Genomic DNA, 12,871 nt, shown 5'->3' with positions numbered 1-12,871 from the left:
CAAAGCGAACTCCTCAGAAAATGAAGTTACTACATTTCATGTCTTTGCCCTATCAGAAGTTTGGTCTCATGGTCTTGCAGCCTCTTGGCAATGAGGGATTTGTTGAAGAATTCCAGGGGTAGTGCTGGTATTACTTCATATTATCAGATAAAAGGAGCAATACAGAGCAGCCATCTGAAGTTAAGAATTAAATGAGAATGTTTGTTTAGGACTACTTAAGTCTTCATTTTTTCAAGTGAATATATTAAAAATTCATAATTTAGTAAGAAAAGTTCTATTATAATAAAAGATAAATTGAAACAATTTCATCTCAGTTCCACAGATATATCTCTTCAGGAATGTGTTTCTCATACATAAAAACCTTATTATTCTCTTCTTCTTACAAAATGTTTAGGAAAGGAAAGGTTATGTTTTAGTTCTTGGTTATAGCCACACAGCTTAAATTTATAAACTTTATTTTTAAAGAGAGAAAATTACATTAATGCATCTTTTGACCCAGTTTTTTTTACATGAATTTATTGGCATTTAATTTATGCTGCTGGTTTTAATTTTTTTTTGACGGGGTGGAGAGAATATTCATCTCAAAATTAGATGCATTGCAACTGAGATGAAACACTTTTCTTCACAAATGAGAGTGGTCCATAGTGGCTTCAGCAGACTTCAGTTGCAGAACAAAGCAAATATTTTTTTTCTTTGAAGAGTTAAGATAATTACAGCTGCAAAAAAGCAGTAGAATTTCTGTAGACTGAATATTGGGTTGTTATTTTTCAGATTTATATTTATATAGATATAAATATTTCTTCTGTCTTACTGTTTTGTTCTGGTCGTTTGTGCCAGCAGTCACTGGAGTGAACAAAAACCTAACCACAGACACATTTTGTGTTTCACCCCTTGGGATGTATTTGATCACTTCTACATCTTTTAGGTTGAAAGCATTTAAAGGCTGTGCCATGTTCGTGTGCTTTTGCACGTTTTTGGGGTTTGCCACGTGAGCTGCAGTGACCTGGTGTGTTGTGTTGTGCCCTGTGGCAGATGGAGGAGCGCAGGGACAGCATGCTGGAGACAGCCAAGCTGTGCTTCACGTCGGCGGCGCGCTGCGAGGGCGACGGCGACGAGGAGGAATGGCTCATCCACTACATGCTGGGCAAGATAGCTGAGAAGCAGAAGCAGCCTCCTGTGGTGTACCTGCTGCACTACAAACAGGCAGGGCATTACCTGCACGAGGAGGCTGCTCGCTACCCAAAGAAGATTCATTACCACAACCCACCAGAACTTGCCATGGAAGCGTTGGAGGTAAAAGAACGTTGAATGTGTGAAGCCTTCTTCTCTACAGATTGTTAGGCACATGCAGATGCTGCTCAGTATTGGGGAATGTTCACTTGGAGAGTGAAATGGAGCCTGTTATTCAGGCTGGTTTCATTTCAAAGGCAGTTTGGACAGGTGGGTAGCAATTCCACTTCTGAATTTTGCTGCACACAGTTCATTGGTTTTTATAAAAATCAAACCTTGATGGGATTCACAGGCATCTCGTACCTATGGAAGCACAGGTTCATGCAGGAGGTGGGACCTTTGCTTTCACTGGGTTGTCTGGTAAAAGCAGTGGCTCTAGAACACACCCAGTGGTCACTTGCTCGCAGCGAGGCCAGTTCTGCTTTCTTGTGTTCCATAGATTATGGTTATAAAATTTGTACAGTGTTCAGATTTTGTAATTTAAAAGCAACTTTCAAAGGCAGGGAAAGTTCAATTCAGGTAAGTTCAGGTGACAGGCAGCTGTCATAACTAACTCCTGCAGATTCTATAGAGAAAGGACTATTTGTAATAGGTTACAGAGCTACAAATTCTTTACTGACCAAATGGACTGTGATGTTTTTTAGGTATATTTTCGACTTCATGCTTCTATTTTGAAACTTGTGGGGAAGCCAGACTCTGGAGTAGATGCAGAGGTACTTGTTAGTTTCATGAAGGAAGCTTCTGAGGGACCCTTTGCCAGGGGTGAGGAGAAGAACACTCCAAAGGTTGCAGAAAAGTGAGTGCTAGCTTCCAGCAATATCCTCTGAATGAATGCTGATAAACTACTGTACAACAAACTATTAAAATGAAGCTGAATAAAATATAAACAAAGGGAATAAAATTTACATTAATGTTTGCAGTTTTCAGGTACCATGAATAAGACTAAATGCTACTCTGAGATCTCAATAAGTGGCACAGAGGAAATGGGATGGGAAGAGAACAGAACAATTCTGATCTTGTGATCCGTTTTGAAGCCACTGTTTTTATTTATTCATAAATTTGTTTTTTAAAATCAACAGTTAAAAAATGCAAACGCAAATTACATTCACTTATAGGATGAGAGATTTTAGTCCTTACAGTTCTTCTCAACTACAACATAAAAAAGAGTTTACTATTGACCAGTCATAAGGGAGTGTCATGGTGGAGAAACTTCATAATTACAAATTTCCCTGGGCAGCTGCTAGTCATAAAAATTGAGAACCACAAAAAACTTTTCCTCTTATTAAAAAAAAATCTCCAAAACATTAACAAAAAAACCTTCTCTCCCTAAATAAGCTAAAAAAACCCCTATTTTAAAAGTAATAAACTAACTAAAATTTTTAAATTTTATTTTTTACATTATCAATAAGAAAAAAGTTATTAAAAATTATTCTAACAAATTTATTTTAATTCTTACTACTTTTTTTTCTTTTAATTACTGTTAATAAAATTTTCTTTCTACCCTTTTAAAGTTTTAAACCTACTTTACCTTTCTCCTAATCCTATCTTCCTACCTCACAACAAGAAATAAATACATAAGTGATTAACCAACACTAAAACCCACCACACTCATCGATACATTAGTTAAAAAATTTTAAATTAACAAACCAAAACCACTACAGGGAGGAAAATAACTTGTACTAAAAATCCTTTATTTAGAATTTGTCAGTGAGTGTTGCCCTGATTTTAAGAGTGTTAAGTTTTCTTTTATAGTTCTTTTGAAAGTTTTAAAGTTCTTTTAAAAGTTTGCCATGCCTTCTGACGTTTACATATGTATACTGGAGTTCTCACCCACTGTTCATGTAAATAATGATTGTTTTGCATTCTTCTTTGTGGGAGGAGAGAATTGATGGACTGTTGGTTTGACCAGTGTGGTTGGAGAGGTGACAATTTCATCCTCCAATCCACTGTCACTTTTGGAATTCTCTATATTGCGAGGTCAGAAATAAAATTGGCTCTTTTTCTCTTTTGAGCTTACCAAGCTTCTGTGTACTCATTTCATGTCCACTAGCGAGAAGTGAGTTTTAATTGCTGTGTTGGAAATGCTGTAAGAACATGTATACAAACACTTCCCCTTTCTTCTCGCCCTCCCAGAGAAAAACCTTGCTTGATAGATGAAGACTCTCACTCCTCAGCTGGAACAGTGCCAGGCCCTGGGACTTCCCTCCCCTCCTCCTCGGGTCCAGGTCTGACATCCCCACCTTACACAGCCACTCCAGTTGACCACGATTACGTCAAATGTAAAAAACCCCGTCAGCAGGCAACGCCGGACGGTACAGTCCCTGTTCTCAATACTGCCAGCAGGGAGGTGCTCTGAGCTCAGCATGGGGGGTTTGACCAGTTTGATCAAACTGCTCAAGGAGGGTGAGGGGTCTGTGGTATCACGGGCAATATTGAAGCTCATTATCTTTTTCTATATGCAGTGCCTTAAATAGAATCGATGTACAGTCAGAGCTTTAAATGCAAAACTCAAAGTTGTCACCTGCCACCGCTGGTACCTGTCACTTAGTCAAAACAGTAATGTTGGTAGAAGTATGAGCTCACTGAATTTTCAGTGATTTTTTTTCTTCAGAGCTCTTTAGGAAAGATGTGGGTTCAAACTTTAGAACACTGGACACTGTTTCGACCTATGTGAAATGAATGGTGAAAATTTAAACTGGTTTCAACAAGATAAATTGGTAAAAAAACAACACAAGCTGGTATTACACTTTCTTGAAGGAGGCAGGTGGCAACTATTTTGAATATATTGTGATTCAGCACGAAGTGATTTGCATGACAGTCCAGTAGATTTCATCTTTTAATTTTTCTTTATCATTTACAATGACTGGTTAGCAGCTCATCTTTGTAGAATATAAAGTGGTAGAATAAATAATTGGCTTATAAATGTAAGAAGAAGGGGGGTGGTGTCATAGTGTTAATGAAGATTTTGCAATTGCATATATAATAGGAATTAAGTTACAATTTAAGTAACCTGAGTTTATTATTTGGCTAGGAGTTTGATTCTGATTCTACTCTTCCAGCCATTTGTTTATCCATCTGGATCTATGAGTATCAGCACTCAAGGAGTAAAATACCTACAGTGTTTAGCTTGGTGTTGGTAGAATGTGCCAGGCCCCACAGAAATGCTCTGCTTGATATAAATTTATTCCTGGAGGGTGGGCTGCTTCCTATTGTCCTTTTCTGAAGAATGGGAATTGTAAATAACTTTGTTGACACAAAGTTTTGAAACAAATGTTCCTATGCCTGAAATTTTTTCAGGGTGAATTTATTTCTTTTCTTCAACAATTCTTGGTACAACTGACAGAAGCTCTTTTATTTCTCTCATTATATTGAACAGAGAAATGTTTGTTTTGTTACTGCTTGCATTTCACTTGGGAGTAATTCATTAGACTGTTTTGAGATCATTTGTAGTGTGGAGGTGTCAATGGCTTATGTAGTGATCAGGCTCTTTTATTGGCTTTTTGATGTCTTTTGACACAACAGCATAGAAGGGAGCAAATATTTAAATATTTCTTAAGTAATATTCCCTGTGGGGAGCATTTCTGCCTAGTACTAAATCTGCTTAGGTCCTGAAGAGTGTCTCAGTGCTCCCAGGAGAGCCATGAGCTAGATAAATGTTCCAGTGTGTGTGCTTTGTACCTCCTCTCCAGTGAGACATGCTGGGCTGTGGCAGCCCATGGCCCAGTGGGAGCGGAGGCGGCTGCTGAGCCGAGCCTGAAGGTGCAAGAGCAGGAACATCTGCCTCTGCCAGGGCTGGAGGAGCAGTGCCTGGATCTGCAAGCTGAGCCTAGCTGGGACTGAGCTTTGTGCTGTCAAAGCAATTCCAAATGTCAGCTGCTGGAAGAGACAGAGTTTGGGTGATCTTCAGGAAGGCTGTGTGTAACCATGACAAGGAGAATTGCAGAGTACTGCATCATTCATAATGTTTTGTAAGTTGCTGGCACAACTAAACCCTGGATACAGCATATTGAAGAACCCCAGGAAAGTGAAATATTTGCCTTGGGGCTGTTACAGATGGAAGAGCTAACAGGCTGAGCTAACAGGCTCAGAAGTCTTCCACTTTTATATTATTACATATACTGTGCTCTTCTGCATGCATTTGCATTTTACTTGTATTAAAATACATACTTCTGAAGTAAAATGCTCTTGACATCTTACACATAATCACATCACTGAAGAAAGCTGGCGCCAGCATTTCTATTGTACCATTCCTAAAAATAGCAGGAAAATACTCATTGTTTGACTACTCTTTAGATTATTTTTAACCATTCTGACAGAAATGAAGCAGTCTATATTGTTGTTCAGAAATGAATAAGTTGACCAAAATTCAGCCTAGGTATTTATTCTTTCTGAGGCTTGACAATACTCTTATTTACACTTTCATTTATATTGTTGATCATAGATAGCATAGGTAAAGTAAGGGTGTACAGTTTTACACACTTTTCATATACTACCACAAGCAAGATGCTATTTGAGATCATTACTGACCTCAGAGACCTTTTTTGACCATTTCTGTGTTCTGTGCTTTGAGAAAGCATGAGCTGTGAGGAAAGAGAGAAGGAATTGGGATGATTTGTCTGCAGAGGAGAAGACTCAGCAGAGACATGACAGCAGAGTAACCTAAATAGTGTTGGAAGCTGTACTAAGAGTTAGAGGCAAAACCCCAGGATATCCGTGTTCATGGAAGACAGAACAGATGATACTGCACTTAAATTGCATTTTCATTCTGAACATTAGAAAATTGTGTTTGAATAGTCTTAGGAAATTCTGGTTTTGTATAACCCTGCAATATTTAGCACTGGAAGTCATTAAAAAGTGGCAATGCAGCTGTCTGCCAGGCATGATGGAGATATACTTTATCCTGATGGAAAAAAGAATGGACGAGATGAACACTTGCAGTTCCTTCTGAACTCATTCTATTCATTTTTTGGGTTTTGTGGGTTTGGGTTTTGGTGGGGTTGTTAGTTTGGTGCCTTCTAGAGCAGCAAATTCTCATTACAAGCTGGAGAGAATTGCTGTACAGCAAAACATCTTTTCTTGAAAATACTGGGATTCTGAACTTCAAACATTTATTGGTAAACAGGTGAAGCTGTGAGGGCAGTCTTATTTTGAATACATTATATTTGAATGTGTCATTATAATTCTATAGCTCTCTAGGATGTTTTGCTGGTGGAAGATGATGACTGGCATATGCAGAAATCACTGATAAAGTTGAGAGCACTGAGAGGCTTCAGATCCAGTGAATGCTGGTGATACTAGTTTTAAGTTGTGTATTTAATGAAAACAGGAGAAAGGAACCAGTAAATACAACTTGTAAAGTAACTAAAATTCTTTTTCCTCGTGGCAGCTGCTAGCACATATCTCCTTCAAGGAGACAAAAGTATTGCTGAGTGGCAGCTGTTATTTGCTGGCTGACTTGCTGCTATCATGTGTGTAAAATGGGCAGCTTCCTTTCTCTTTTCTTGTCCTTCCATTTGGCAACATATTTTCTTTCCTTCTCTTAATCCCATCTTTCCTTTCATCACCCCTGCCTATTGCTACTTTATAACCCTTCAAAGTGAAAACTTGCATTTGAAGTCTGAAGCACAGATTCAGACTCTTATTTTCTAAGAGTAAAATAGGAAACAGGAAAACCCAGGAACTTGCCCAGTTCACCCAGCCACTCAGACTTTCATTACTTGTGCTGTTACTGTGTTTACACAGCTAAATGGTCAGTGTTACATAGCAAAACAGACATGCTCTCTGTCCTCCTCTATACAGGCTGGATGTATGTAGTCAGTAAAGACCAACTGCAGTAAAAGCAATAAAGTTAGTTCAGAAAGCAAGAAAGTAGTAAAATTAAAAAAAAATCTGAATAAGATTTTTGTTTCCCAAAAAGTAGACTGGGGAGATTGTTTAGGAGTCTTTATTGCTGTAATATGCCTTTGTTGTGTTGATACTCAATTCCATATTCCTGTGGTGGTATGCAGATGATGTATCCATGGCTATTGCAGTGTTAAAATGTTGTTTTGTTTAAGTCTTCATCCATGTCATGTAGTATGTCATGTGTAGTTAGACTTAATTGTCCTTTTTTGTGTTTGTCTTTGCCTGATTGCTTTTGCAACCAATATTGCCCGTGCTGCCTCTAACCTTTACACAAATCTCTGTTCCCCAGGCATTCTCTTCCTGCTTTTACCTGTCACGGCTTGCTTTTAATAATTGGCAGAACCTGCATGATAAACTCACTGGGAAAGGCTCCTTGCTTCGTGCTGTGGGAGAAGTCTCACTCCATAGTTTGTCGGTCTGTAACTCTGCAAATGTGATGAAGATGCACAGTTGTTGTAAATGGGGGGTTCTCAGCATCCTGATGAGACAAAGGTGATCTCTGAGCAACTTCTTGCACCAGGTTGTCACTCCTGCTAAACTAAATCAGCTTCTGGGATGGAGTGGATGTTTCTGTGCATAAAAAGAACGTCCACTTTGCATTTTGGAACATTAAAATCTTGCCCTTAAAATTCCCCTCTCTTTAGCAGTTAAAAATGAAATCTTTGGGTCTGCAGTGCATGTCCTGTTCTGGCACGTGGTGCTGGAAGCTCTTGGGGACTGCATACTGGACTCCATGAATAATGAATCACACCCAGTTTATTGCAGTGTGCTCCATTTTTACCTTTCCCCAATTTAACCTCTCTCTGATTAGTACAAGTGTCACACTGAGATGTAGCGTGAGATTATGTAAAAAGCATTTGTCCAAATAAATGGGACATGGGTGAGATACTCTGGTGCTCTGCTCTTGAAGACAGAACAGCAATATAGGACTGTAAGTTATGGAAACACATTCTGTGTTCGGTACAGCCAGACAAAACATAGACTCTCATCTTTGACTCATGTTAAAGAGAACTCCCTTTGAATTGCTGTCCTCAAATTAACCTACTCCCGTGCAAATCTTTGCAATTCTTTTGCTTTTTAATAATGTGCAAGTGCCTTTTGATGCAGAGCTAAATGTTGTCTTCCGTTATGGGTGGAATCTGTTTGCAGAATGAGAATTCTGTGATACATCATGCTTCTGACTGCAGACCAGTAAAGAAAAATGCTCATGTGTTCAAGTGAAGAGGGGAGAGATGGTGCCAGGCAGGACAAAGAGAATCTGTACCTTCACAGCCTGTGAACAGTCCACCTTTATTGCATGAGACAAGATTTTTTTTTTCTGTTATATATAGTTGCTTATTCATAAGCTGTGACCTGTGCAGCAGGATGTTTCTTTTCTGCAAATTGAGTTAGCATATGTATAAAGCTTTGTAGAAAAGCTTTCTAGGCCACTCATTTCTGATTTTCTGACTTGTTTATCATGATTCACATACCTTCTTACAGTAACTGGATGCATATTTTCCTTCACATGTTTAAGACAGACAACGATATCATTAAGAAGTGAATTGTACCCTCTTGGCTTTCTGAGCCTTTTACTTACTCCTGTATGCAGATGTTTCAGAGGTCTTCTCCATCTTCTTTTTAACTTCCAGAAAGCTTCAAAAGAGCATTACTGAGCTGCATAGTAAATAATTGTCAAAGGCAGAACACCTCATTGCCATTGGCACCATGAAGCTGTGCATAAATTCTGTAATTCTGTAGCTGGTCATCATGCTTAGCAGTGAGAGCTCTGGCATTGGGATTGTCTGAGCTGGTTCAGGTCACTCACACTGTGACACATCACCCTCCTTGTCCCACCTCAGTGCTGAGGGGGCTCAGGTTGGGTGACACTGTGACACATCACCCTCCTTGTCCCTCCTCAGTGCTGAGGGGGCTCAGTTTGGGTCACTCACACTGTGACACATCACCCTCCTTGTCCCTCCTCAGTGCTGAGGGGGCTCAGGTTGGGTGACAAGGCTTATGGATGGTGCACAGGGCTGCTGTGGGAGGGTGCTGGCACAGGGTAATGCCTGGTGCAGTACTGAGCCCTGTTTCCTGTTGCATTTTAAAATTCAACAGTCATTTATGCTCTCCAGAGTTGAGCACAGCTTTGTCCTGGTGATGGGGTGGCCTGCAGGGGCTGTGCCCAAATGCTGAGGGAGCAGTGACAGTGACATGCTATGGCTGTGTCTGCTTGTGGAGGAACACTGAGGAACAGGGATTTTTGATGTCAAGCCAGTAAACCTATTCCATTCAGGATAAGATTAATGTTAAAATGCTCTTAAGCATGGGATTAAGGCAAACAGACTTCAGTTATTTTTTCAAACATCTGTGACAGATGTATTTCAGTAATGACAGTGATTTAACAATCCATGTGACTGACAGGACCTCAGTGTGATGCAATAAAGGTCTTGGCAGAACACATGAATGCACAAGTTCTTTCTTCCCTATGACATCTTTCTGATAATAATTAGTATTTTTTTACTAATGTCTTTGAAAGTTAACAAGATCCTTCTTTTGACCTTTTTAAATCTGCTGTCCAAAGCTGTTCTTTTTCACCTTTTGACAGAGTAAGGGATGTAATCTGACATAGATTGGAAATGAAATGTCACAAGTTGAGGACATTATGAGAAATGAGGTAAAAGAAACTTTCTTTCAAGTGCCATTTTCTGAGATTTTTAGAGATACATAAAATATTTAACTTCACATCCAATTGAGATTTCAGCTCATCAGGTTGTTTCAAATCTTCCTAAAACTTAGGAACGATGCAATGAAGTAATGAAACAAAATATAATAATACCAAGGAGAAACCTCTACTATCAGATGATATTTTTCATAGGAATATAGTTACAGTTACTTATGCACAATTTAGTAGAACTTTCTCCCTAGACTCTTCATTTCCGCTACAGATAATAATTTTGGGACATTAATACCCAGCTGTATTTTTATCTTAGCTTTTGAAGTAATAGGAAACTTTACAGGGAGGGACCTCAAAAGAATATTTAGTCCTTGATTTACCAATCTCTTACAACAAGGGACCACCCCAGCTTTTTGGAAAAGCTTGCCTTATTGCTGTTGCTGAGTGGGGAAACTAAGAAAATAGGTAAACAAAATATAAAAACATAAAAATATAAAATATTTTTTTAAAATTTAAAACTTTAACTCTTAAATTACACTGGGTTGCATTAAATTGTGTCTAATTATGGCAGAAATTATTAAGAAGCACTGATGTTCTCCATGGATTTGTGTCATTCAGAAGGGCAGGTGTTGAGAGCAGTTGGGAATTTGGAATTCATTCTCGTGCCTCATGCACAGCAATCTTTGGCACGTAGGTTAAGTAGCACTAATGACTGTCTGAACTGCACTCTGCTCTTACCAGAGAAAGGAAAAGCTTCATAGCACAACAAATGTTATATATCTGCTATATTTATATTTATATTTATATTTATATTTATATTTATATTTATATAAAAGAACTGTATTTGGCAGCTAGGCTAGAAGAGTACTTTCACATATACCAAATATGGATTTTTTTTTTTCTGTTTTGAAAACCAGAGTTAGGATGTGAATTGGTGCAGTTGTCAATAGTTCTGCATTGCATACTGCAGTATTTAGGTATTGACAGAGCTTTTTATTGTATTAAGGAACATCTTGGGTAACCTAACAAATGATGGCTGTTTGTCTGCCTGTTTTCAAAAGCTCACAGTGACTCTGTAGGTTGGTTCACTGTGCTATTTTCTAACTGTATGTAACAGTTAAGATAGAGATGAGCGGAAAAAAGTCAATTTTCTTACTGCAATTAAAACCTATTGCCTTTTGCACTGTACTTAATGAATATGAACAGCAATTATTGTATTTTTATTTTGGTTAATCATATGTATTTGGAAATTCTCCCTCATCTTTTTTTAAGATAAGTCCAATTCTCCTGGTAATTTTCATATGTCATCTCATTAATCTCTCATTTTTATCCTCTCTGAATTAATTTTTCCCTATTTCAGTGTCTTTTTTAAAACGTGGGTCCCAAATACAGACACCGTAATTAAGTTTAATTTTCATTAGTGCTCAGTAGAACAGGAAGACTCTTACATATTTTTTCTGTGAAGTTACTGATTACACATTCAAGAGTGCTGCTTTGCTGAGGTGTGTTTAGAGTAGCCTGACATTTTGGCCAGTTCTGGTTTGAGACACAAATTCATCACAAATTCACATGTGTCAGTGTGTGTGCTGGGATCCACTCACACATTTTCTACTCCTGACTGTGTTACCTTTTATGTGTTTAGAGAAGGATTTATTTATTTATGCTCAGATAATTCTGTGGAAAATGAAGGCTGGCTGACTCCCAGCTTTGACCTTTCATCCTTTGTAAAGATAAGTACTACACTTTGTTTTACATTCCCTGGGACTTTACCCATCCTCTGTGATTTCTGAGAAATTAATACTAATAATTGGTGGCTGCTGCTAATTTCTGGAATACTCCAGGGTTTTCCATCTGGCTCACTTAGTTTGAAACTATCTGCTGCATTCAAGGAATATCTAATAGAATAGAAAGGTGTCTCAATAGTCATCTTCCTCTGGTTTCCAGTGATTAAGGAGCCCAGTGTTAATATAATTATTTTTTAAATAGAGTTACTGTATTGAAAGAAAAGGAGAATAAACATCCCTACCTAGACCCACACTCATTTAAGCAGAAATTTCAAATTAAATTAGCTAGCTAATTGTAAGGAGGTGTTTACATGTGTTCCCATAAGGAAAAGCTCATGCATACATTTGAAATCTAATGTGTTGAATCATTGTCTATCTTTGCATGATGAAAAACCATTGTAATTTCCCAGTGATCTGATCTCACCCAGGCATATTGGTCTGGCACCTCTTGATTTACATTCTAATGCTTCATCTGTCATAACCCACACATCAGAACTGACCTGCAGGCTTGTGGCAACATCTGGAAATTTGCAATTTTTTTCCCTAGATGAGTAATTCAGCCTCTTTGCCACAGATACAGCAACTTCTCTTAAAAAAATATCAAGGGAGCTCCTGTAAATGGTTTTCCTGATGTCAACTGGGAGTTCAATAGTATTGATTTGTACCACAGAAAGTTATTAAAGCTTTATAAATGAGTCATTTAAAGCTTGACTGACCTCTCTTCAGAATCCTTCTCTTCCCATTCTTTATAATTACATTCTTTCTGTATAAAACTTGTCATCATTAACCAGCTTATATAGCTTCCAATTAGGAAGCAAACACTGTTCCCCTATTCTTTTTCAAGATATAGTTTTATCAAGATCTGCTCACTGAAAGGGAAGGTTTTCTTTGCGTGGTAGTGAAAAACCTACAGAGTGCATAAAATTTGGTTTAAATTCATTGGAATCCTAATAAGCAGAACCTGATCTGCAAGCTGAAGGTTTGCAGAGGGATTTATCTTGATAAAATAAATTCATAGGAGGCCCTTAGCTCTCTCCTGAACAAGTGCAATTCAGATGGAACAGAAGAAATTTAATTAAATTATCTGCTCATCTCAAAGCAAGGGCTTTTGCTTTGTTGATTTTCTTTCTTGATCTTATCAATAAAATGAGTGAATCAGAATGCAGTGGAACTACCTAGACAATGGATGTAACCCTCTCCTGGTTATGCCATTTCTGTATGGAACCATAAAATGGTTTGGGTTGGAATGGACCTTTAAAGATCATCTAGTCCCACACCCCTGCAATGAGCAAGGACA

At 38.2% G+C, this 12,871-nt stretch overlaps 1 protein-coding gene across 1 annotated transcript in view; it reads left to right on the top strand.

Moving 5' to 3' along the window:
- The window catches only part of CABIN1 (calcineurin binding protein 1), a 108,572-nt gene that overhangs the window by 25,875 nt on the left and 69,826 nt on the right, over positions 1–12,871 (top strand). Inside the window, exons 25-27 of the mRNA XM_053959387.1 lie at positions 1,033–1,293; positions 1,875–2,026; positions 3,364–3,542. Coding sequence (XP_053815362.1) covers positions 1,033–1,293; positions 1,875–2,026; positions 3,364–3,542 — 592 coding nt within the window. The remainder of the gene's footprint in view (positions 1–1,032; positions 1,294–1,874; positions 2,027–3,363; positions 3,543–12,871) is intronic.

This window comes from Vidua chalybeata, chromosome 18, assembly GCF_026979565.1.
Source record: "Vidua chalybeata isolate OUT-0048 chromosome 18, bVidCha1 merged haplotype, whole genome shotgun sequence".
NCBI classification, from domain to species: Eukaryota; Metazoa; Chordata; class Aves; order Passeriformes; family Viduidae; genus Vidua; species Vidua chalybeata.
Note: the sequence above shows the minus strand (reverse complement) of the source record. Positions and strands in the feature narration are given on the sequence as shown.